This window comes from Cydia splendana, chromosome 10, assembly GCF_910591565.1.
Source record: "Cydia splendana chromosome 10, ilCydSple1.2, whole genome shotgun sequence".
Taxonomy (NCBI): Eukaryota; Metazoa; Arthropoda; class Insecta; order Lepidoptera; family Tortricidae; genus Cydia; species Cydia splendana.
Genome location: NC_085969.1, coordinates 13,666,463 through 13,691,467, shown reverse-complemented (window position 1 = coordinate 13,691,467; position 25,005 = coordinate 13,666,463). Strand labels below are relative to the sequence as shown.

The 25,005-nt window shown below is 38.4% G+C and overlaps 2 protein-coding genes across 2 annotated transcripts in view; one reads left to right on the top strand and one right to left on the bottom strand.

Moving 5' to 3' along the window:
• Positions 1 to 15,892, bottom strand: part of LOC134794326 (monocarboxylate transporter 10-like) — a 196,029-nt gene extending 180,137 nt beyond the window's left edge. The window contains exons 1-2 of the mRNA XM_063766110.1: positions 15,167 to 15,892; positions 14,714 to 14,946 (exon numbers count right to left, since the gene is read on the bottom strand). Of these exons, the coding sequence (XP_063622180.1) occupies positions 14,714 to 14,946; positions 15,167 to 15,792 (859 nt within the window). The 5' untranslated portion in view covers positions 15,793 to 15,892. The remainder of the gene's footprint in view (positions 1 to 14,713; positions 14,947 to 15,166) is intronic.
• Positions 15,893 to 20,888: 4,996 nt separating this feature from the next.
• LOC134794580 (uncharacterized) lies at positions 20,889 to 22,688 on the top strand. Its single transcript, XM_063766387.1, has one exon. The coding sequence runs from the start codon at positions 20,889 to 20,891 to the stop codon at positions 22,686 to 22,688; it is 1,800 nt and encodes a 599-aa protein (XP_063622457.1).
• The last annotated feature ends 2,317 nt before the right edge of the window (positions 22,689 to 25,005 follow it).

Sequence of the window (25,005 nt, the reverse complement as noted above, 5' to 3'; positions counted from 1 at the left end):
GAGAAAAGCACTATATATGACTCGGCTGGAAGGCTACTTGCTGGCTTCGGATTCAATTAAACGGACTCCCAAGGTCGTCCGTTTAAAACGAATCCTCAGCCTTCAAGTAGCTGCTTCCGAGCCTCGACAATAATGTACTATTTATGCTTATACGCTTCCATATCCTGTACCTACTTTAGACCGTACGCCTCGCAAGGTAATGTAAGACGTCTATAATAGTATATGCTTTATAAATAATGCGGGAACAATGGGAGATAATCAATGTTAACATCGTTAAATCTCATCGTTACGTGGTTACGTCTGTTACATCTCAATTGCGGCGTAACACGTTTAGACGCTAACGAAGTCTGTGCGTGACATTGCAGAATCGAACCTAATGAAAATGGAAATCGTACCGAACAAGGGTTTATTAAAAGTTAATAAATTTAGTTCAGTGGATTGTAAACTGATCCATCTTCGAAATATTTTATGGAACACAATACGGTAGAGTTACATCTGAATTTATTTAAATTACATTGAATCTGACCAAAAAGGCAATATCACCGGCTGGAAGTTTAACAACACTGTCAGTCATCTATTGTTATTTCAATTTTAATGAAAGGTCTGCTAAGAACTAACGGCTTAATATTGAATCTTTGTTTCCTCGCAGACAAGCGTAATATAATATTATAAGATAACGTTTCTAATAATATCCCGTCTATTATCTCAATTTTCTTTTAAAAATAGCAAACAGATCTAAAAATAAACTCCAAACAACCTTCAGGAAAACTTAACAAGTCATTGACCTCGGTGAAATGAGACAAGGGGTGTTGTTCCATTCGTTCGCTCGACCAGTATAAGAGCTCTCTCTGCTTGCACATAGTTTTATAGGCGTAGGGGTCCACTTACAGTGGTGAGATAAAATTGTCCATCGCTCGCTCAACTTTAATGCAAGGCAAGTGCAGTCGGGGACTAACTACCTACTAGCGTTTGAAATAACAGGCGACACCGATCATTTGGGATGTTGTAATCTGCTAGACAGAAATAAAATAGCTTTGAACCTCAGAACTATATGTGGACGATTTAGTAGCGGTGTTATATGTTTAGTGGACTGTTTAAATGTCTGTAGATGTTGCTAAATCAAAAGCATAGCCATAAAAGCATCTGAGACCGATTGCGATGTGCTCTTCACTTAAAAATAAAATTAATAATATGTGCAAAAGTATAGGTACATATTTATATTAATCTTATTAGTGTCAGGGAATAATGGCATGATTTGTACGTGATTACAATGGAGTAAAATTACAACAGATTAAAATTGTCTTTTGACTAAGGCATATTTAAATAAGTAAAAATACAAATACTTAGTCATGAAAATAAAGGTATTTTTCTTTTCAGAAAAGCATAGTACAATATTCATTAAAAGTACACACATGCAAATGTCAATACTTAAGTAATTCTCGATACCAATTTAATGTTCAAATAAACTAAGATATTGGTGGCGGTACGTACCTATAGGTACCTACACTATATTACTATGTAGGTATATCTGTCGTAGTCAGATCGTATAATCCGCCGTTTTACATTATGGCTAGCCGTTTTCGAAAACAGGGGCGTTTTGAAATGCGGCGGTTCGACGATTAGCCGGATTGTCATTGCGATACGTTCTTCAATAAGGCGGCCAACGTTTAGCCGCATTGTACTACTATTTTAGATTGTAGAGTGACCAGTTTTTTCGGTCGCCTACGTAACCGGAGTTTGACAATGTTTGCAATTTAATTTATTTTTACCATGGTCCCACCGCACTACATGTGTTTCTATTCCAAAACATTTCCTTCACAACTTAAATAGACGGAGCCCCGCAAGCGGGGCTCCTATTTCTGGGCGGTTTGCCCTTCGGGCATCTGAAGCTACCTAACGTACCTAACCTACTTACCTACATACGCTTTTTTCCCCAAAGTGTAATAATTTCACGGACGTCTCACTAAATCAATAGGTAGGTAGGTTAGGTTCGTTAGGTAGCTTCAGATGCCCGAAGGGCAAACCGCTCAGAAATAGGAGCCCCGCGAAGCGGGGCTCCGTATAGTTAAGTTGCGAAGGTAATGTTTTTTGAAAAGAAACAGTCCGACGAACTCCAGATTTGATGGACACCCCAGCGTTTGTCAGGCAGCGCCACGGGTGTTAAAAATGGGAACTAAAAACTGTCAAAGCGGCGGCTAATGACTCGCTGTATTACATTACGGCTAGCCGTGTTGAAGAACGTATGGCGCCGAATACATTCCGGCGGATTCTCATTCAGCCGCATTCAATCCGGCTAATCGTTAAACCGCCGCATTTCAAAACGCCCCTGTTTTTGAAAACGGCTAGCCGTAATGTAATACGGCGGATTATACGATCCGACTGCGACATATCTATTACTTATGCGTGCTAGGGCTAAGACAAAAATGCCTACGAGAATATTTTCCGTGTTTTATAACGGAAAGTAAAACGACTTTGTTCACCACCATGTCGCCTGCTGTTGATAAAGTGCCCTCTACCGGGTTTATTGGCCTATAAATAATGTTCCATATTAAATCATGATTCTTTTAACGACAAATATCTGGTAGACAGCCTTGACTTGATACCATTTGACAATTTGTAAAATGAAATATTGACTCGGTATTTGTTTTTGATATAACCCCTGACGACTGGATATCAAAATTTGCTAGATTAAATTTAAGTCTGTTAAGTTGACAAAAAGTTAAACCTTGATTGATGGAGCTTATGTACAGCCAGCATCCATAGTAGCAGATGAAACAACGTTCCAGAAGTATCTGCGATCCTGGGATTATTTTCCAAATAGAGATAGGTACATATATCTCTAGGATCTAGGTACAGTTCGCGTTCTAAAGTATCTGTTGCAGTACTGATTGTTCTCTCTTTTTGTTAAGCTATTAGAGAACGGTTGATACTTTTGAAGCGTAGTTTGATCCGTTAATTTTGATGCCGACTGTACTGCGTGTTAGGCGGATTATGCTTTAGCGAAAGTTTATTTTGAGTTTTAGATAAATACTCTTTCTTTACTAATAAAAAGGACGGTCAAATAAAAATACGAGTTATGCTAAGGTGTACTTTGGCAGCTTTTTAAATACTATGAGAAGAGTCAAAATACAGTATCCGATAGCAGTTCAGTGGCAAAGCAAGTTGCAAGAAAACTATGCATACAATGTTTTGCAGTTGCAGCATCAGCAGGCCCTCTGTATCGTCCCTAAATAATCAAACAATTGTGTCATGAAAATACAATTGTGTATTATAAGTTAGTTAATACAAACAGTATCCAGAAAAATCTTAATACATATATAAGAGTTTAAAAATGTTGTTTGATTTAAGTAAATAATAATTTATACAAAATCGCGGTGAGTTTATAAATAGCTATGCGCACTCGTAACTATCAAATTACTTATTTACGATATCACATCAATCAACTAGATATAACGAACAATAAGGGCCTGAAAATTTCCAATGCCCTGTATTGGGCCATCAATCATGTTAATTTAGCCAATCATTGTTTTAAACTTCGTTCGACTGTTATCGGTCAAAAGTTATGATATAAAACAGCAGAATTATAATTAAAGGAAAGGGATGTAGTTCATAAATTCATAATAACTATGTAACTATTTAACTTCAAATTTTTCTTCGATTTTCGTTAGTGCTGTGTGAAGACCGTGACACTAGCCCTAGCGTAAAGGGGCCCATTGATTAACAGTCCACCGGATGGTAATATCGGCCTGTCAGTTGTTCGGAACTGTCAAAATTTTGTTCTAACTGACAGGCCGATACCGTCCGGCGGACTGTTAATCAGGGGGCACCTTAAGAGTGAATAATCAAAACCAAGCGGGGAAATTTCAAAAAATGCGTGCAGCTAGATATTGATAATATTTTTTGCCAATGTACCTAGGTAGAATTAAAAACTTAAAAGTGATGTAACAAGTTGTATTACATTTTTACCTTTAAATATGTAAAATATATCGCCTTACTAATAAAATCGTATCCTCAGGCCAATAATACCTTAGACGGAGCTGTTTCTCCAAGAAGCTGGAAATTGTTTGTAGCCTTTTTTGCTTGATAGCGTACGTCTCGATTTATTTAGTGTGCAACTTATATGGGTCAGTACACTGTAATTTGGTTAAATCAGAATATATTAAAGGGACATTTTATGTACTTACCTATGTTTTTTCACTTTATGATTTTAAATGTCGCATACTGAGGAATGTTTAGCAATTCACTGAATCGAAATACTCGTACCTAGTTATATTTCGTGTTGACATAATGCATCTGTGATAAACACAGTATTTTGATTTTAACAAAATAGCTCTTCAAAATCAGTGATCTTGCAACGCGGACGCACTTTTAAATTTGTTAGGTTAGTTGTATATTATTTCAGTTTGAATTATATACTTTATTTTTGACATTATTTTAATTCCAAAGATTTCCCTTTATAGACACGCGTATTTAGTAAAACATAAAGATTGATTTGATATGTAACTGTTTACGTCTTTATGATAATATACCTATACGAGTGCGCTATTATGATAGCTGTAGGTACCGTTACAAATAAATAAATAAAGTCACTTTTATTTTATTATGAAAATAAATAAATAAATAATAAATAAATATTGGGGACATCTTTACGGCATTCAAATTCTTATAACCTTTTGATACGAAAAAGATCAGTCTGATTTACAATTATTACAATAATTTCGTTTTAAAAAAACGTTATTTTCGTTTCATTTTGTGTTGTAAAATTTCCGTAATTGTGTAAAATATTTTCCATCATGTCGATATACAGGGATGAAAATGGGAACAACGTTTGTATGGAGAGGCGGTTGTCAACTATTCTCTTAATATATGGGTCGCAGGACTCAACAGGTTTTGTTAGATAGTAGACATCTGCTTGTTATATCCTGTGTGCGACCTGTATTTTGTAATAAAATTCAAAGAAAAAAAATGCTTTAATGAGCACCGGCAGCCAAGCTGTACTTAAGGCATGCGGATTTTAAACCCAGGGCCAAGAGTTCGGACTCTTCCCTCTGGCTCGTACAGTCAAGTGTAAAAATATGGGTGCATTACATAGTCTAATAAAACATGGTCTTCTCTTCCCAGAGTGACACAAGCCTACGTCACAATAACATTGCCACTTTATATAGCGCGCTATCGCATATTATCATACAGCGCTGTCGCATGATGACGTAGGCTTGTGTCAGTCACGTGACCACGAAAAGACGGGAAGAGAGTACCAGGCGGAGTATATTATTATACCATGGGTGCATATAACTTACTCAAAAATATGTCCCATAGTTCTTAATTTGCTGACATAAGATCTACGAGACATATTTTTGTTTGTACCTACCAACTAGATTCTCGAAACTTGGTAAGAAATAATTGGTTTATGCCGGGTAACTCTTCGGTGAGGGAAAACAATGTGATAAAACCAGGCCAATTTCGCGATAATCCTAAAAGATGGGCATCTTTTAGGATTATCGCGAATCGTGTCCAACTGAAGTCTGATCGTGTAGATATTGCGATGATAAAACTATGTTTGAGGTGGCAACATCAGTTACCTTTTTATAAGTGCGTAGGAAATATTCTTGATAGAAGTAAAAAGTAATAAATAGGTAACTAATAATGTCATTGCCATCTCAAATATTAAGTAGTTGTTATCGCGGTATCTACAGTATCCGACTTAGATCGGACTTGATTCGTGACAAGGATACAACAGAGAAAAATCCTAATGACTAGATACCATAGCCAAACATTACCAGCAAGGAAACGTGTCAAATCTATTTTTACCCGTCGTTTAGAACCTTTGTGCGGTAAAGGGCGATTTTTCACCGCCGATAACATTATCGTTAGGGGTATTGAGACATTTGAGACGCATGTCGTTCACACCAGTCTGTGTGGTCTCACAGGCTTTATTTAAAAACGACGGTGGCAATCAAGTATACGGCCAGTCTGATGGGTGAGTACATCGTTAGGTAAGTATATCATTATATATATTTTTCTTTCAAAGTGAACCAATGCCTAGAACTCCACAGTTTTATATACTACGAACACACAGCTATCATACAATACCAAATTCAAGCCTAAAACTCCTGAAAACGTTTCAGCATAGCACACCTGTAAATTGACTAAATCGAAGTTTCAAACTTAATATTTATTTTTCTTTCAAAGTGAACCAATGTCTAGAACTCCGCTGTTTTATATACTACGAACTCACAGCTATCATACAAGACGAAATGCAAGCCTAAATCTCCTGAAAACGTTTCAGCATAGCACACCTATAATTTTTCTCTATACTGAAAAAAAAAGAAATATTCAAAGATAATTGTTTTCTACACTTTATAGGTCACGCCAGGGCCAGGCACTCCCTAGTTCTGTATACATAGAACGCACAGCTATCATTTTAGACTCAAAACACGCTTAGAACTTTTAAAAATATATTTGTATATTACACGTGTATTTTTTTTTATTTGAAGATTATGAAAGTTACATTTTTATGACTTCCTCGCTCGATTTAGAACCGAGAACTCCTAAGTTCTGTAAACAATAGAGCAAGAGCTTTCGTTTGGAACCAAATATATGTCTGTGCGTTGTTAAATGACATCAGCATAGCACGTGTGAACTTAGCATATCATATAATTTAAAATCTAGTTAAAAATTGTAGTAAATGTTCACAAAAATGCCTTTTTTGTGTCAGGAACTCTTTGTTACCATGTGTCGAGGCGAGCATTTTTTTTTTTATCCCATTTGTAACAAAATGATATGCTAGTGTGTGAACTTAGCATATATCATTTTGTGAAATTCCATAGTATTGGTTTTCACGGTAAAAACGCCAGAACTATTGCTAAAAAGTATCAGGAACTCTAGAACTATGGTGCATGCTAATAGAACTCCAATAAAAACGTGATCTGCTAGACTTTGATATGCCAACTTCACAGACATAGTATATCATAGGTTAGAATGGCCTGAACTATTATTTGGCCTATCGTTTCGAGTTCCAAGACGTCGAACTCGGCACACAACTCTGTTTCATGTTCCCTTCCACTCCACTAACTATGGTTCTATCTAACACCGTGTTATCACGGATCCCTCACATGTATAACACCGCATTAAGCACTGCTGATCCTTTTGTAGATTACATAGAGCGATGTGCCGTTCTCGAAAATTTCCCGAGAAGTGAGAAATCTATCCGAAACGTTCTCGAAAATTTCTCAGATATGTTCCCTTTCGTCGCAAAAGCGATGAATTATTTTGTTTAATCGCTTAGTGTAGGAGATAAGACAAATACCATGTAAGCATAAAAGCAAATACTTGGCACCATTCATAGCAATATATAAAAATAATACTAATTGATAAAAAAACTAGGAGTAAAACACCACAAAATTACCCAAACAAGTTATTTGAGGCAAAAGGTATAAACTTAACAAAAGTATGTCATTCCATAAAAAAAATTAAGATTATTCATAACTTATTTATGCTAATAAGAGAACGTTCTCGAGAAAGTTGGAAATTTTCTGAAAATTTATTCGGAAAGGAATTCTCAGAAACGAGAACGTTATCATCGGCATTAATTGTAAATAGAACACGTAGGTAATAAATCTATTGCCGCAGAGTGTTGTTTTTGGTCACAGAACACGTTACTGGTCTGTGTTTTTGATATAACATATCTTACTCGTACACGAGTAAGTATAAGAAGCGATAAATGAAATATTCTAGAAATTACCCATCGCTACCTCCCGAGGCTTACCTCAATGATGTGGCCTTGAGATCCGTACCAACTATGTATAACTGGAGATGTAATCTAGTTCTTACACGGTCCTGTTTTCATTCTCACAAGACCTATCTGCTAGAATGAGATGATACAAGATTGCCTGTTCAAACTTGTGACCAAAATCGTAATGATGTCAAGTGTCATTGGGAGTACTTATTGTGTAAATTATTTGCTTTGTAAATAGTATATTCCAACTATATACCTTGAATACAGCTTTTCGCATTTTTTAGTCCTCTAACCTTACATTTTGGTACATTCAAGCGGCCGCTATGAAGCTCAAACGTGGTCACGTTTTTTCATTTATGTAGTCTGCTTCTTTCGCACTCATGAAATGTTCACATACTTACGTGATGGCTTCCCTATTGCACAGTTTAACTTTACGCCTAAACTTAATTCTAGATCAGAGACTGAAAGTACTAGGTTTTATTGGATCGCCCGCGCTTGGCAGGTGGTTGGAATATATCTGATCGCTTTCCTTTAACAATAGGAGGAAGCTCAATCGAAGTGGAATGGAACACGCTGTATCATTGTACCTACTTCGAATAGAACTAGTACGATTAGAATTGCAACAGGACACTGTTAAAGTTAACACTCACAGTTGGCACTTTAGTCAGTAGGTATTTTTAGTTTGGATTTATACCGCACAGCAGCGTGCAGCAGCAGCTTGTCAGCGTTTACAGACACGACATAATGCCTTCTTTACAGATAAGTACAATACTTTTATATAACATTTGTCTAGCAACAACTAATAATTACCATATGAAAATTTCAACCTCTTTAATGATACATGATGATGATGATGATGATGATGATGATGATGATGATGATGATGATGATGATGATGATGATATCCTGTTATCTCCCATCAGGGACATAGGGCTATCAGAAGGGATTTCCATTCTTTGCGGTCCAGCGCGGCCTCTTCCAGCTCCGCCCAGCGGCCAACTGATGCCGCCTCTTTTTCCACTGTGCGCCTCCAGGTGGTACGTGGGCGACCTTGCCCTCTTTTTCCGGGAATTTTCCAGGTCAGGCCTTTAATAATACATATTATATTTACTTTTAGAGATATTAGCGAAAAACTAAATATCTTCTTTTTTCCGCCTTTTTTTGTCTGTAACTTTTTTTTTGTGGGCTAATAAACGCTTTCGAATCCTTTTTTCTATAAGTACACATAATTCCGAATCCAAAGAGGTACCTATCACACGCATTTTTAGGAGGAGTAGGTAGGTATCTCTACTTTTCACCATGTTGAACTTGTCGAACAGACCATAATAATGATTTTCAAACAAAGTATCGACACAAGTCAATTTAGAGCAAAATGCTGTGTAATAAGGTTAGGTAGCTGCCAATATCGACGCCATATTGCCAACAACTCAATCGATATCGATATTAAGGTACCTAGACGTGACACGCACGTTATGGAAATAATCATATTGTACGACAATGTCTTATTAAATGTTCCCCAAGTGACAGAGCAATTTTGAGATGCGGGATAAAAATCGGATAAGTACGAGATGATTGTATTTTACGCTCTGAGGGTTCTGTACCAGTACCATAATACCGTTTTTTACAAAGAAAATTTTCCTTAACACATTAAATGCTAGCGACTGTATGGCGGGTTCTTTGTTCGCAGGTGCTTTTCGCCATAAAGCGGAAAATACGTGTTACCGGTTATATACACATTAGAGCCTGCCGAGAGACCGACAGACAGACGAACAGTCAGATTGGAACAGGCGGTGGAGGCTTATTAGTACCTACTCGTATTAGGGCCCGATTGTCTGCCTTCGCCTAAGGAACCCTAATAACGAACTAAACCCATAAGGTGTCATAACAGATCTTTTTTGTCGATTTTTTTTACGACGGAACTACATGTAATAATAAGAATAAGAGGAATAAAAATATTCATGAGGTTTGTTTAGCACCGTTGTTGTCATTTAAATATTGGACTTGATAAGCAGCCAGCGACTCCAGCGAGTGATTTTTACCAATTTAGGGACGATAAATTTACATAATTACGGCTCTATCGTATTTGAGTTTACATACATTTACAAGCAGTATTTTGAAAAAATATATATATGTATATATTTTATTCAACAATCGTTTGACTGATTTTCAATTGTAATATGGAAGAAACAATATTTTTATTACATAAAATGACTTTGATTTGAATAAAACGGCGTTTTTAAATTTAAGGGTTATTACTTTATGATTTTGAAAAATATATTTTAATCGTATTAGGTTTAAGGTAGGTACCTATAAGTATTTCAAAACTACAAATTTGCAATGTCGAGCTCCGATTTGTAAGTAAATATTACGCCTGCCAAACTCGACTTCTAATAATTTGGAAATTGTTAGCTACAAGAAAGCACATGCGTTTGTTTTTTCAAAAAGAAACGTGTTCGTCACATCACGTCCCTAATATTAGAACAGACGGGATAATGCCAATATCGGCAGTTTGATTTATTTGTTGGTGAGACGCGTGTGTTTTGGGATATTACAAGTTTTTGGGCCGTGGACGTGTGGCTCGACTAACCTAAGTGTACGTGTTTATTTATCATCTATCAGCAGGCGTAGCTTGTAGGCGTCTCAGGACCATGCTTAACAATACCGTAATTGTAATTACTGTCAAAAAAGAAACTTTTAAAGACAGTGGTTTCATTACTTATGCCTGCTTTCCACCAAAAACTGAGCGGACTGGAGTGAAATGGAATACAATGCACCTGGAAGCACCTGTATGCATTTCACCATTGCGAGCAGATCTGAACGGAGCCCGTTACGCTATTGTACGCCGTTAATAACAGTGGACAGTCACAGTGTGCAATGTCCTAGTTCACCCTTGATGTAATGATATTATATATACTTGGTCAAGCAGATCTTGTCAGTAGAAAAAGGCGGCAAATTTGAAAAATGTAGGCGCGAAGGTATATCGTCCCATAGAAAATTTGAATTTCGCGCCTTTTTTTACTGACAAGATTTGCTTGACCAGCTATAACTTGATATATATTTGGATTTAGGTACAGTAGGTACCCGGCGATAAAGATTGCACATCGGAATTTCGGCTTCGTAGAGTGTTGTCTCTTTCTCTCTCGTTGTCTCCAATATTCCCTTTCTAAAGACCGATGTGCAATCTTTATCGCCGGGTAATGTATCAACCTCCATCAGGGTAATGTTAGACGGTTAACGGTAATAAAAGATGACCGGTGCTTATTTGACTTGTTTGAATAACTAGGAATACTCGTATCTAGAAATTTGAAGTCTAATAAAAATCGGAACTTGGTAACCATGCATTGTCTCAATCAACCAGTTTTTGTTCCACGTTTCTAAAGCGAAATCATTAGAGGGACCTAGGTATTAGGGATAATCAACAAAATATCGATTTGCCTAAAAATACTTCGACTAGGTATCCATTAAAACTGGGATTAATCCGAGTAGCTCCGGGCAATGTTTGTTAATTCATAATCCCCGGCGTCAATAAAATTCAATCTACTCTATTGCCGGTATCAAAAATAGACTGCAACAATTTTTTTACTCTCTGAGGGAATTAGATGTTCTAAAAAATCAACAACGGCGAAATATGCACAGAAAACCGGCCTTGTTGATAAATTGTATTTTGTGTGATTGTGGTGAATCAAATGACCGACATACTTTTAGATTAGTATCATATCAATGTATGATTTGTATTGTATAAATAATAGAATTAACCATAATTGCTCACTGTTTGCAGCGCTGAAAGTATATGTACATGTTCTAACTAGGTACCATTATAACGGGTATTTACCATGTCTAAATAATCGATAACAATAACCTTCGCCTTTTAATAACGTTTATTTTTTAGCTCTCGATTGAAAAAACCGGGTCAAAAAATTTCAACTCATATTGAATGAAAGGAGTCGTAAAAATCTTAGAACATAAAAACTTACCTCATAAAAATCGAAAATGGCTGGCGACTGCGCTCGGCTTCCGTTAGGTTTGTACCGAAAGTATTCGCGAAACATTCCAACTTGACACACGAACTTTATTCCGAAGTTACTTAAGTATGTTAACTTCAATTACAGGTCGATTTATCGATACTGACATGCACCGATCGAAGGAGTGAAGTATTTTTTGACACAGTACAGTTGTACCTTTGTATCTACTTCTTACTAATTTTATGTTATTTTTAATATGTCTTTTTGTACAATAAAGAATTTACTACTACTACTACTCTCCATAAATCTAAATTACTTACCTATAAGGACAAAGTATGTAATGTATGTATGTTTTATGTGTGATATATTATAAAAGTTACGAAGAGAGTTTCTGGCACATAACGATACAATACAACGAATGATAGCAAAAATAAGTACATACACGCGATAGTCCCATTTTAATTACTGATTAATGAGTGAAGCCCGTATTAGTTTATATTAATATATAGCATAAGGTACCTACAAGTTGACGGACCATATGACATACCACCTTAGTGTACCATAACGTAAAAATAATCCCCGGCACCACCACAAAAATCTAATAGTAGCTGCTGAATAAAAAAAAACACATTTTTAGACGGATACGTGCCCCAAAACCTTTCGAAAGCGTGACAACGTACATTTTGCAAGGAATTAAGGGGAGTTTATCTGTTCTCGGAACATAACCCGGAAAAAGCGAGATGAGTGGTTAGACAGCGGGGTCGTTAATCAGATTGGCCGAGAGCGACGCGAAGTTTCCTTATCGCCGTGACGGGCGGTTACAGGCGTATGTATTGTCACTGTCTTTAGAACTACATGAGTTACGACTAGTTACGAGTCATCGGAAATATTATTTTTATTATTAAAAGTCAACATGTCTTCTTCGACATGTTCTCTTAGCAGTCTGGTTGTGGCCGTTTTATGTTTCCATCCCAACTATAACTATAGATGCACCACTACTGCTCATGCACTGGAATGGACTGCATGTGGCAGCCACAGATGCTGAGAAGTGGTGCATTTATGTTGCCTAGTTATATTTATTTTTTAGTATGTACTTGTAGATAGGTTTATTATTATTATTATGTAATTTTCAAGTCACTAACCTTAATTAATTTTAAGATTTGTTGTACTAACAATATTATGGATCTCTGGATTTGAAATGAATAAATAATTGAATTGAATAACTATGCGAGACGTGGGCATAGCCAAGATGGTAACTGTACAGTCGACGTCAAATATATGTTTACATTTTTCGCCTTATTACAAAGGAGTAAGGTGCAAAAGTGTAAACATATTTTTGACGTCGACTGTACATCAATAAACGCCAAACGAAAAGTAAAAATGTATCGGGATAACAGATGCTACGAAAGGTCACGTGACTATTTCCATACATGATTTAAGTTTCGTCAGGCGTTTTCTTTCAACCATTGTCATATTGACTACGAATCCAGACTGACTGGTCAAAAATGTATCAAAATAAATAATCATACCTTCAATTATTACCTTGAACATTAAGTAAAATTTAAAAGTACTTTTGTTTCAATGGCAATAACGTCGTTGTCAGATTTTTCCTCCTGTTTATTATTTATTAGCGATGTAATTTACCTATAACAGTTAATTTTTTTTTGGAATCTACCGCGTAAACAGCACTTTTTGTTTCCTTGATAAACTGAACGTCAGTGTAGCGACAATTATCAAACGAACACATTAAATAGCCACTCACTTATTACAGTAATACTAGGTAGCAGTTAATACTTGTTGGCAATGCAAAGCAATTCAAAATCACTGTTTACGATGCCGCAATTTATTCGATATCGAATGTTACGTGGCTGTAAGTAGGTCAGTGTATTTGCAGAATACGTGAGGTGAGCCTTTACATTTAACTCACGTGCGTATCTTTACGGTCGTTATTCCTAACAAATAGAAATCACATGTAAGAATGTATTCGATATTTTATTCGCGTATTAAATGACTCACCGTACTGCTTCAGGGCATTGGTTCGCGCTTGGTTACTTGGTGTTTTAACCGTGGTACCACAGCTTTTGTACCACAAGGGGACCACGGGTAATTTTTTTCCCCGTAGACCCACTGCTCCAGTTTTAAGTTATCTTTTTCAATACGAAACTTTCCGTGGGCTCACTGGTCATTCCTCAGATAATTTATTTCCCCATAGACCCACTTCAATTTAAGCGTAAGTAGGTAGGTACGAGTAGGTAGGTTAGGTTCGTTAGGTAGCTTCAGATGCCCGAAGGGCAAACCGCCCAGAAATAGTCTAGTCTAGCCCGTCTAGTTACGTTGTGAAGCAAATGTTTTTGGAGAAGAAACATAAATGTAAGAGAATGTAATAATTAATCCTACCTATATAACCTTCCAAATATGACAACGGTGGTCCACGGGTAAAAAAAAGACAGTTCTTTTCAATTACCCGTAGTCCCATTCTAGTGCAGTGGGTCTACGGAGAAAAAAAATTACCCGTGGTCCCCTGTGGTACAAAAGCCGTGGTACCACGGTTAAAACACGGGTTACTTATTATTCAAATATTTGGCTGTGTAGAATTAAATAGTTGGACGGATAACGGTGACAATAAATTGAGCTGTGAAATACTGTGATATAATCCTAGACCTTATCCCTGGGTGTTACCTTGTAGCGGAACTAATACTTGGTAGCAAAATTACTGTCCGCTAGAGCTGAGCCGTGTCACGAAATACCTAATTAATATAAAGATAGGTTCAGTGTTACCTATCATTTACCTTTATAGTAGACTACAAACTTTTATAAACTCTTTTACATATCGAGTTATATTTGAAGAGGCTAAGATGTATCGAAATTAATCCAAGAATCAAACTACTCAGACTCATTGGCCCAATGAGGATCTTGGCTAAGAGATTCAGTCTATTTTCCCCCGGTTGGACATACCAGGGTTTGTACTATACACTGGTTGTTACACTTTGAGTTAAATACCTGTAAAATAACTTACCGTGGGTATAAAGAGGCGGGACGCGATACTTCGATGCTGCCGTGCAAGCGATGGCGCCCGTGCCACCGCCGAGCTGCAACCCATGAGATATCACTTGCACAATAGTTCCCACTATAGTAATCGTCCAGCCCCATCCTCCCTCAGGGTAGTAGCGGCGAGCGAGGGTCAGCGCCGCTCGGGCCCTTAACGCCGCCGCCGTCTCCACTCCGACCGTTGCACCAGCACTCGCGCACCTATATACACCATAACACTTTAGCGGGCTTGAGAAGATTTATCTCCTGATTTGATTGATATCTGCCATTTATTATATTATTTTTCCGCGACGGTGCAAGCTAATATTGCGTTATCGACCTAGTATAGCTACATATAAAAGCTACATAATATACATGCATTCGACAGGGTAAATCAATCAGAAAATAATTCTTCCCATAAATGCTTAACACAAACACTAACCGTCGAAACCTAGTCACCTCTCGCGCTGCTTCATAACCTACACTTTTAGATCGGCCTCTTTCCGCATACTTATTGCACTTAACCGGTTTTCGCATACAAGTCGCATTGCATACACAAAGTTCCTGTTGACGGTAAGGTCTCGGACAGCGCTCGGAGCAATCGCAATCCGGGGTCCTCCATGAGAGAAGACGCTGCAGCAAAGTCCTTCGACGAGCCCTGCTCACGCCTTGCTCCCGAGCTTGGCCCGTGTCCAACGATAATGATGACCTGCGTTCGGCCACTCTAGGGATGACCCTCTGCCTATTATCATAAGTGATTCTTCGCGGCACGTTTTTATTGTTGCACGGAAAAGAAGGAATGAAATTGTGCGTAATGGATTTCTTTTCGGCGCCTCCATGATTTGGCAGGTCGTTAGTCGGGAAACCATTTTTTATGTTTTTGATGTCCGTGTATAGAGATTTCCAAGTGGCGATAACCTCTTCTCGCGTGAATGCTTCGCAGAAATTCGAGACGGTGTTTGAGTCGGGTAGTTTAGTGGGAGTCGGTTGAGGCGCGGGGTCGGCAGTGGCGGGTGCGTCGCCGTCGCGAAGCCGCGTGGGCAAGCTGTCACACCGGCGAAGCAACATAGTGTGTTACGTTGCGCGGTCTCATTTTTAAACTGACGCCGATTGTATCATGCGAATCTGAAACAACAGAGATGATGAGAACTTATTAATAAATATTAGGTAACTACCTATATAGCTCGACTTCTGTTATATGTATATCCATCCTTAATATTATAAAAGGAAATCTGTCTGTCTGTCTGTTACCTCTTAACGCGTAAACCACTAAACCGATTTAGATGAAATCTGGTATAGAGATTGTTTGAGTCCCGAGGAAGGACAAATGGTAGTTTTCATTCAAGAAATCACCCTTTAAGGGGGTGAAAAGGGGGGTTGAACTTTGTATGGGGAATCAACAAAGATTGAATAAAATAATAGCTACCTACCTAAATTAATAATTCCACGCTGACGAAGTCGCGGGCAAAAGCTAGTTAGTTTATAATACTTGACTTTAAGAGGCTGTTATGGAAATCTACAGATTACTGAAATACAGGAGGCTGCGCCGTATTAAGCCTAGGGGTTTAGTAGGTAGGGACCTACAAGGCCAAAATGTACGTAAAATAAGCGGCAGGTAGCCCTTGGCCCCGAAATGAGATGAATTATATTGGCCATTTGCAAAGCCATAAATTCAGTATTTCAATCCTGTTTATAAAGGCTCGCTTCGATGAAGTTTTCTCGTTTACTTTTTTTCCATGTAACATTCAGTGTCTAATAAAAAAATGTGATGCCTTAATAAATCACCAGAAAAACATACTTATGCCGTGCTTTATTGGCCGTGAATTTCGCAATGATCTCACAAAATAGCCTAGATTATCTGATTTGGATTGTACATACTTACTCTGCCCATTAAACTACACGAGATAGGTATCTACTAAGTAAGTAAGTATCTATTCTTCAGACTTATTTAAGCTACTACGAGACTCATTTGGGTTTAAATTAAGATTGTATTTTAGTGTAAGTCCATCCCTCTTGCAATAATATATATGTGCAAACGAAAACCACTAATATGAAATTGAAATCAATGTGATATTTTTAAAATCCAAATGTACCTCTTAGTAGAAGTGAGTTGACTTAAGTTGGCGATAAGGATCTGATCACAGACGCTGATTCTTGGGCGTTCCGAAAATAGCTCTCCTTAAATCTCGCCGGGACTTTTAATTGCTGATTTGCCTTCAGTTTATTGCAAAGATTTATAAAGCAGCCAATCGGTTTAACGAACGTCTGGCTTATTTATGTTCAGGACACATCCTTATCTAAAACTTTACAAAACTATATCGATAAAGAAACCACACAAACTTTCCATCATAAAAAACAACGGAGCTTTACCGAAACAACATATTTTTAGAAACAGTTTTGAAGTTTCAAACTGTAAAGTTTCGCAACAGTTTCCCATGAAAATCAGCGAACAGAACAAAGGTTTGCTTTATCGGTTTAGTGGAGTTTTTCTAAGTCCTTTAGCAAACTGTAGCATAATGCGATTTTTTTTTAATAATTGTAAATTAGATGATGATGATGATAAATGATATGGGAAAAGGCTAGGCGAAGAAGAAGAAGAAGAATAGTAACTTAGATCTTTTAGTTAGAATAACAAAGGTTGATTTTTTTTGTGTGAATTTCGTATTCAAATGGAAAATTAGAGTCTGGCGTTAAAAGTTGAAAAAAATAGAATGTCTTTAACTGAATTGGAACTACGATATTAGGAGTAAATTGCAGGCAAAATACCGAACTTTTCAGACACCATTTCATCCAGCCAGGCATTCATAGTTCGTAATTACATGCTTGGATTCCTTTGTTGCCTTATCGCTTTGCAGACAATTGAATTTTAAATCCATTATTTTTATTATCCGCGCCGTGATCCCTGAAATGTATTTCTATCTTGTTGTCTATGCCCTTAGTTTTGGAATAGATTCATTAATTTTGGCGTGGATTCTTCTTTAAGATTCAGTTTGAAATAAATATATTATGTTATGTAGGATTTGGCGTAATAGATTGTGGGTAAGGTGCAGCTGGTGGTAAAGGGAATAAAATAATAGGTACAAATGGAATTTTAAATATGTATTAACTTCATCAATTCTCAAACACGTGTTCTACGTGTAGCTAGTTGAATATTAAGTACAAATGTCGTAGCGATGAATGAAGTTTATCGATATTTAGTTTAGTTAAACCCTAAGTTTAATACATTTCTCGAGCACAAATATGAGTTTATAATTATCAACTAAGCGACTTTTATTATAACTACTGTATCTGACGCAAAGTAATTAAGTTTTCTAAAGGCTATTTCTGCTTACACAATGTTGTTTCCTAGCAAAGTGTTGGTTTAATAGTGCGCTGTAGGTACTGTTCTCTATATAATTTTTGCTGTTGCAACGAACATTGCTTTGTTTTTGTAGTACTTAGTACTTACGCTTTGTACTAAACAATGGTACTTTCCTTGTTTTCTATTACATTACGTTGAGCGTCAAAGTTTTTTTATCATTAACTTAAGCATTTAAAACCTAAAATAGGGAGACTTGAAACTGATGGATTGTTATCGTCAAATTGCATTATTCATATATAAATAAAAACGCTTCATTTGTAACAGAACCTAAACCTAATTATCATCAATAGACTGCTATGTTACCTTTGTGAATATGACTGCAAAGAGTAGTGTATTTTGATGTTTTTTGCATCTACATATAAAGGATCTTCTTTTGGTATACGAGTAGAGAGGTGTTATTCAGATGGCCACTGCCAGCGTTGCTGCTGTAAAGGAAATTGACAATGATAAATATCGCCCACAACCAGCGGGTCGTTAATGCAGCGGTCTTAAAGCTGCTGCAGGCGCAATTCGAATGTAACCTTAAATATTAAAAAAAAAAACTTGCACCTAAAACTAGTTTTATAGTCACGCTGTATCTGAAAATCATGCAAGCAAAAACCTAAAGGCATAATAGGATCTAAACTCGTGGTTCGCCAGAGACGGTATCTAGTAAATTGCATTTTAGTCCACTGTTTTCGGACTGAAAAATAGAACAATAGAACTGATTTCCGCACATTTCGCCGAGCTCTAAGCTCAACCGACCCGGCGGCGGCGATTTCGAACTAGGTTTTTGACGAAGCTCAAAAATTGGGTCAACATTTATGATGACTGCTTTTGAAAAAGTTTATTCTAAAATTGCCAATACATTCCATAATTCATTCGCTTATAAACCAAAAAGGGTAAATTATGTATAAGATTGTCTCCATATAAAATAAAAAAAAAAAACATTCTAACTAGGATAGTGGCAAACTAGTTTACAAATGATCTGATTTCAAGTGGACGGTGACCGTAGTCTACATATTTATGCGTTTGAAGGTCTATGATATATGCATTTTGATATTTATATGATATATGCAAGTAATTACAGCATGCCTATCCCGCTCGCGAATATACGAGCTATAATATATACCTGAGTACTATTAGTGAGACGCGCACGGTTGTCGAATTGAGACAGTCATAAGTTCAAATTCGACGTTTAGAGATCTTACATACCTCTTATAAGATTCACTATGTTGACAGCTAAAGGAAATAATGCAGATGCAGAGTATATTTTCGGGAGCTCTGGCAATCTCACTCGCCATCAGTAAGTAGGTAACACAAGATATTATTATCTACAGAATGAATAGTTCTACCCGTACAAGATTAAAAGGATCCTTCAAGTGTCATCATGGAGGTCAAGGGAATCTATTTTGGCTTCTTTGCGTACCTGCTAATCAATCACGAAAGCTGCGACGCCGAGAAATGATTGAAGGCTTGTAACGATTTAGTAACGGCTTTTGACAATGACTTACGTATTTAATTTAAAAAAATATATTAGGGAAACTGGCGAAATTGTTCAATTTGAATGATCGATTTTTAGTTAGGGTCAGAAGAAATCAAATTTGCATATAATCGTTCTTCACGGGTTTTGCGAGCCTACTCAATCACTACACCTTACTCAAATATGGGGCATTATCTATGAAAAGGGACCTTATTGTCGATGGCGCTTAAGCCGCACAGCGTCGCGCGGCATTGTATTTATATCGGAACCTCGTTAATAATGGCGTAAGCGCCTTCAACAATAAGGTCCCTTTTCATAGATAACGTCACATATTTTGATTTGAGTAAGGTAAATATTTAAACGGAAATAACTGATTGAATTTACTGTCAGAACATAATTTTAACGCATTTTAATTGAAACAAGAAGGAAATATTTTTTATTACGAAAAATTTAAGGATGTACCTACCTGATGCAACTAATCTCGTTGGCGATTCAGCATTATATTCGGTAATGTTACCGCTGTTAGAGTAATTCGAACGTCTGAGGCAGCTACGAATCTGTCGACCCATTTTAACTTACTTAAGATACTATACTGAAGATGACGCAGTCGGTTTCCAAATTCGTAAACGTATTATCTCTTAAACTCTATATACTCTGTCTTATACTATACTTACACAGATATACTCTGTGTGAGAACCTAACGCTGTATGAATCTGGCGTGCGATGGCACCGAGAGACGAAAACTAATTTTGTTTGACTTACCACGTAGCAATTTAATTACACGTATTTACGCGTATAGTACATAAGGGATGTGGTAGGTAACAAGGAACCATTGTATACCTATAACTGTTCATTTTTCGCACAATGATCAGCTCATGGACTCGGATAGGCATAAATCAGTTTTTTTTACACAAACAATTTCTGTAAATGTATGCCATCTCAAATATGTATTTGGAATATAGAATAGACGGAAATTTATGTAATATAACTAGCAAAAAGCAGAGCTTTGTAAGGGCTCGCGGAGGTTTTCTACCTTAACGCACCGAACCGGTTGCTGTCCGGTACGCCTGTCTGTTACAGCTTTTACTTTGTCCTTTAAAAACGTGTCCAGACGACAAAATCAAATTGCCAATATCATCCACACGTAATATACAATTTCATAAGTGCATTACATCCTACACGGTCGCCCAGTACTTTTTGTAAGGAACCCAACTGGCTTTCCTACATAATGTTGGGTCAGCGAGCCAATGTTCTTGAATTTATTTTTGCGTCCACTCCACACAATTGATCGAAAAACTATCCCTTCTGGACACCTACTAGCGGTAATCCTACTAGTCCAAAATGCTCTGGAATGTCGTTAACAAGGAGAGAGGTAAAAATAATTGCCCACGATTGGACGTCACGGAGGTGATTGTAAACACCGATGGGTCACAGTTCGCAAGTAAAAAGGACGTTGTCGATGCGCTGAACAATAGGTTCCTCGGCGCCGCGGCGGCGTGCGGCGCGCCGCGCGCAGACGGCACCCGTGCCCTACGCCAGCTGCGCGCCGCACTGCCGGCCGCGGATCGTTCCCTGAGGCTCCGACCTTTCAGCGCGGATGAGGTCTATCGCTTGATAACCTCCCTCATCCCCCCTAAAGCCTCAATGGACATCTATGGGATAAATATGAAGCTACTAAGGGCTGCTCCAACCCCCTTAGCCTATGCCATGGCGGAGCTATTCAATCGCTGTATAAGGGAGGGCACCTACCCTAAACCACTTAAAATCAGCAAAATAGCTCCCATCTTTAAAGGCAAGGGTAAAAGAGGGGATATGGATGCATACAGACCCGTTGCTATTATCCCCGCGATGGCAAAGGTACTTGAAAACGGAATCAGCCGCCGGTTGACGAGTTTCCTAGAGTCGACGAGCGCCCTATCGGACAGACAACACGCCTATCGAGCGGGCCGCTCCACAACCACACTGACTCGTGATGTGGTCCGACGCGTAGTGGATGCCAGAGAGAGGAAACAGCATGTTGCTATATTGTGCTGCGACCTGTCCAGAGCTTTTGACGTCGCGGACCACGCAGTCCTTACCAGCAAGCTAAGGCATTATGGGATCGATGGTCCGACACTTTCCTTGTTCAAGAGTCTTTTGCAATATAGATCTCAAATTGTAGTCGGAGACGGCGGAAAGGCTAGATCAGACCCGCTAGAAACTACCATGGGTGTAGCTCAGGGCTCATCGGTTTCAAACATATTATTCTCGTTGTTACTGAACGATCTGCCGCATGCAATACAGGCTGCTGAAATCCTTATGTACGCAGATGATGTTGCTGCAATCGTCACAGCGCAATCGGTGGACGCCATAGAAGAGAAATTAAATGAAACCGCGGCGCAGCTTGCACAGTGGTTTAATGTCAATGGTCTAGCGCTAAACCTCAAGAAGACCCACTACCTGGTCTTCAATCTATCGGGTCGCAGCACGAGGCCACTTGCTGTGTCTGCAAATGGGACCGCTTTAGACCAATTAAGTAGCACCGGTTTCCTAGGGTTCGAAATTGACACCTGTCTGAAGTGGGACCATCATATTGACAGACTCAGCGGAAGAATCGGCAGTGCGTGCTTTGCATTAGGACGAGTAACTAGGTTGGTGTCGGACGAGGTCGCGCGCTCGTGCTATTTTGCCACGGTGCACTCGCTGCTCCAGTATGGTGCGGAGCTATGGGGACGCTGTGCCGAGTGGGAAAGGGTATTCCGTCTCCAGAAGCGCGCGATCAGGATAATCGCCCGTGTCCCGCACAACACTCCTGCACGACCCTATTTTAAAAAGCTGGGGGTACTGACTTTACCAGCAATAGTCATCTTGCAGGTGGCTATGTATGTGAGGTCAAATCTTTCGGCCTACAAAACGCATAGCATGGTACACAAGTACAACACACGTAACGCCCACAAGCTCGTTGGCGTGGGCTGTAAAATGGCCAAGTCGGCCAAGCTCACCCACATCATGGGGCCCGCCGTCTACAACAACCTGCCCTTTAGCATCACCAGCGCCCAGAGCTTGGGCAGTTTTAAATGTCGCCTCAAACGCTGGCTTGTTGAGCACCCGTTTTATGATTATGACGAGTACCTAAATTTTCATAAAAGGGATGTCAAGTAACTCTTAGTGTTAAATTATTACAAATAATGTAATGTAATGATGTGATGTTAGATGTATTTCAAATTGAGTTTTTGTTTGTTCACGGCATATTGTAAATATGTTCTATATATAACGTGTAAATTGGTTTTATGAATAAATGACTTATGACTTATGACTTATGACTTAATCACGCTGCTCCGCACATAAACTAACACACACAGTTCCACTAGATACAGCCAGGGTCCAGCATCAGCTCTATCTTGGGTACTGCTCTTCCAAGTTCTCATTAAGACGTGTCAGATGACCAAAACAGCGTGTGCCTATGTTGCACCAAACCTGAGTTCCACTAGGTACAGCCAGGGTTTAGCATCAGCTCTATCTTGGGTACTAATCTCCTAAGTGCTCATCAAGACGAGTCGGATGGCCAAAACAGCGTGTGCCTATGTTGCAACAAACCTGAGTTCCACTAGGTACTGCCAGGGTTCAGCATGAGTTCTATCTTGGGTACTGTTCTCCCAAGTGCTCATCATGACGAGTCGGATGTCCAAAATAGCGTGTGTCTATGTTGCATCAAACCTGATCGAGTTCCACTAGGTTCAGCCAGGGTTCGGCATCAGCTCTATCTTGGGTACTACTTTCCTAAGTTCTCATCAAGACGAGTTGCATGACCAAAACAGCGTGTGCCTATCTTGTATACATAGCTGGGCATTAACTCGTTAATCCGTTAATCGTTAATTAACGAAGTTAAGTTTTCGAGTAACGGATTAACTTTTAAGTTAACTTTAAAAACCTGTAACGGACTTGTAAACTTCCGTTAACTTTTCTTAAGTCCGTTAATCGTTAATACCTAAGTACCTACTCACACCAAGGCCGCGCGCTGCCTCCAATATAACACTAGTATACCATCGAGTGCTGCTGTGGAACGCCTGTTTTCGGCGGGAAAAGATATTTTTTCTCCAAAACGGGCGTCGCTATCAGACGACAATTTTAATATGCTCATGTTCATGAAGGGGCACATGCACCTTATGTCAGATGCTAGCGAATGATATTTTTATTGGCTATGCTATTATTAATTAGTAATGATTACCATGTTAATTAGTAGATTAGTCTTTAATAAAAATCAAAATTTATGATTATTTCTCCTAGTTTTACGATTTACGATTTCGAGTTAACGATTAACGATTAACTTTAACTTCCGTTAAAACTTTTGAAGAGTAACGTTTTAACGTTTAACGAAGTTAACTTTTTATTTAACGGATTAACGATTAACGAAGGTAACTTTTTGATTAACGGTGCCCAGCTCTGGTTGTATAAAACCTGAGCTCCATTAGGCACTGTCAGGGTTCAGCATCAGCTATCTTGGGTACTGAAAGTACTGATCTACCCAGTGATCATCATGACGAGTCGGATATCCAAAACAGCGTGTGTGTATGTTGCATCAAACCCGAGCTCCACTAGGTACTGCCAGGGTTCGGCATCGGCTCTATCTTGGGTACTACTCTCCTAAGTGCTCATCAAGATGAGTCGAATGACCAAACCATAATGTGCCTTTGTTACACCAAACCTGAGCTCCACTAGGTACTGCCAGGGTTCGGCATCGGCTCTATCTTGGGTACTACTCTCCTAAGTGCTCATCAAGATGAGTCGAATGACCAAACCATAATGTGCCTTTGTTACACCAAACCTGAGTTCCACTAGGTACTGCCAGGGTACTGGGTCATTTTGCTGAACTGCACGCCGACGTTTCGATTGGCGTGCAGTTCCCATACAAGTTGCAGTCGGGTTGTAGTCCGTCTGTATCGGCCCTAAGTCACTGAAGTTTGTATTAATTATGCTTATCTTTATTTATAATTTTAGCGGTTCCAAGCAATAGTAACACTAAAGGCGCCATTCATTAATTACGTAAGACAATTTTTGCCAGCTTTTGACCCCCTCCCACATCTATGTAAGAAATAATAAGAATAGGCTGACCCCGTCCAGCCACCAATATAATTTATTTTCAAAAAAATATTTTTATGAATGTTTATTTGGACCTGTACAAAGGTACTTGAGCTCGTTTAAGCTAACTCTGCACCGTGTTTGATAGCATAGAGTGTGGAAGTATTATTTTAAACGTCATAATTTCATAGAAATTAAAAAAAATATCGCATCTTTGTGATCTTACTTAAGAACTATGAAAACCCCCTTGTAAGAAACAAGTGCGAGTCGGACTCGCGCAGGAAGGGTTCCGTACCATAATGCAAAAAAAAAAACAAAAAAAAAGCAAAAAAAAAAACGGTCACCCATCCAAATACTGACCACTCCCGACGTTGCTTAACTTTGGTCAAAAATCACGTTT

What these genes read in the sequence shown, in the direction of transcription:
- LOC134794580 (XM_063766387.1), top strand. Translation starts at nt 20,889, where the DNA reads ATGCTCTGGAATGTCGTTAACAAGGAGAGAGGTAAAAATAATTGCCCA.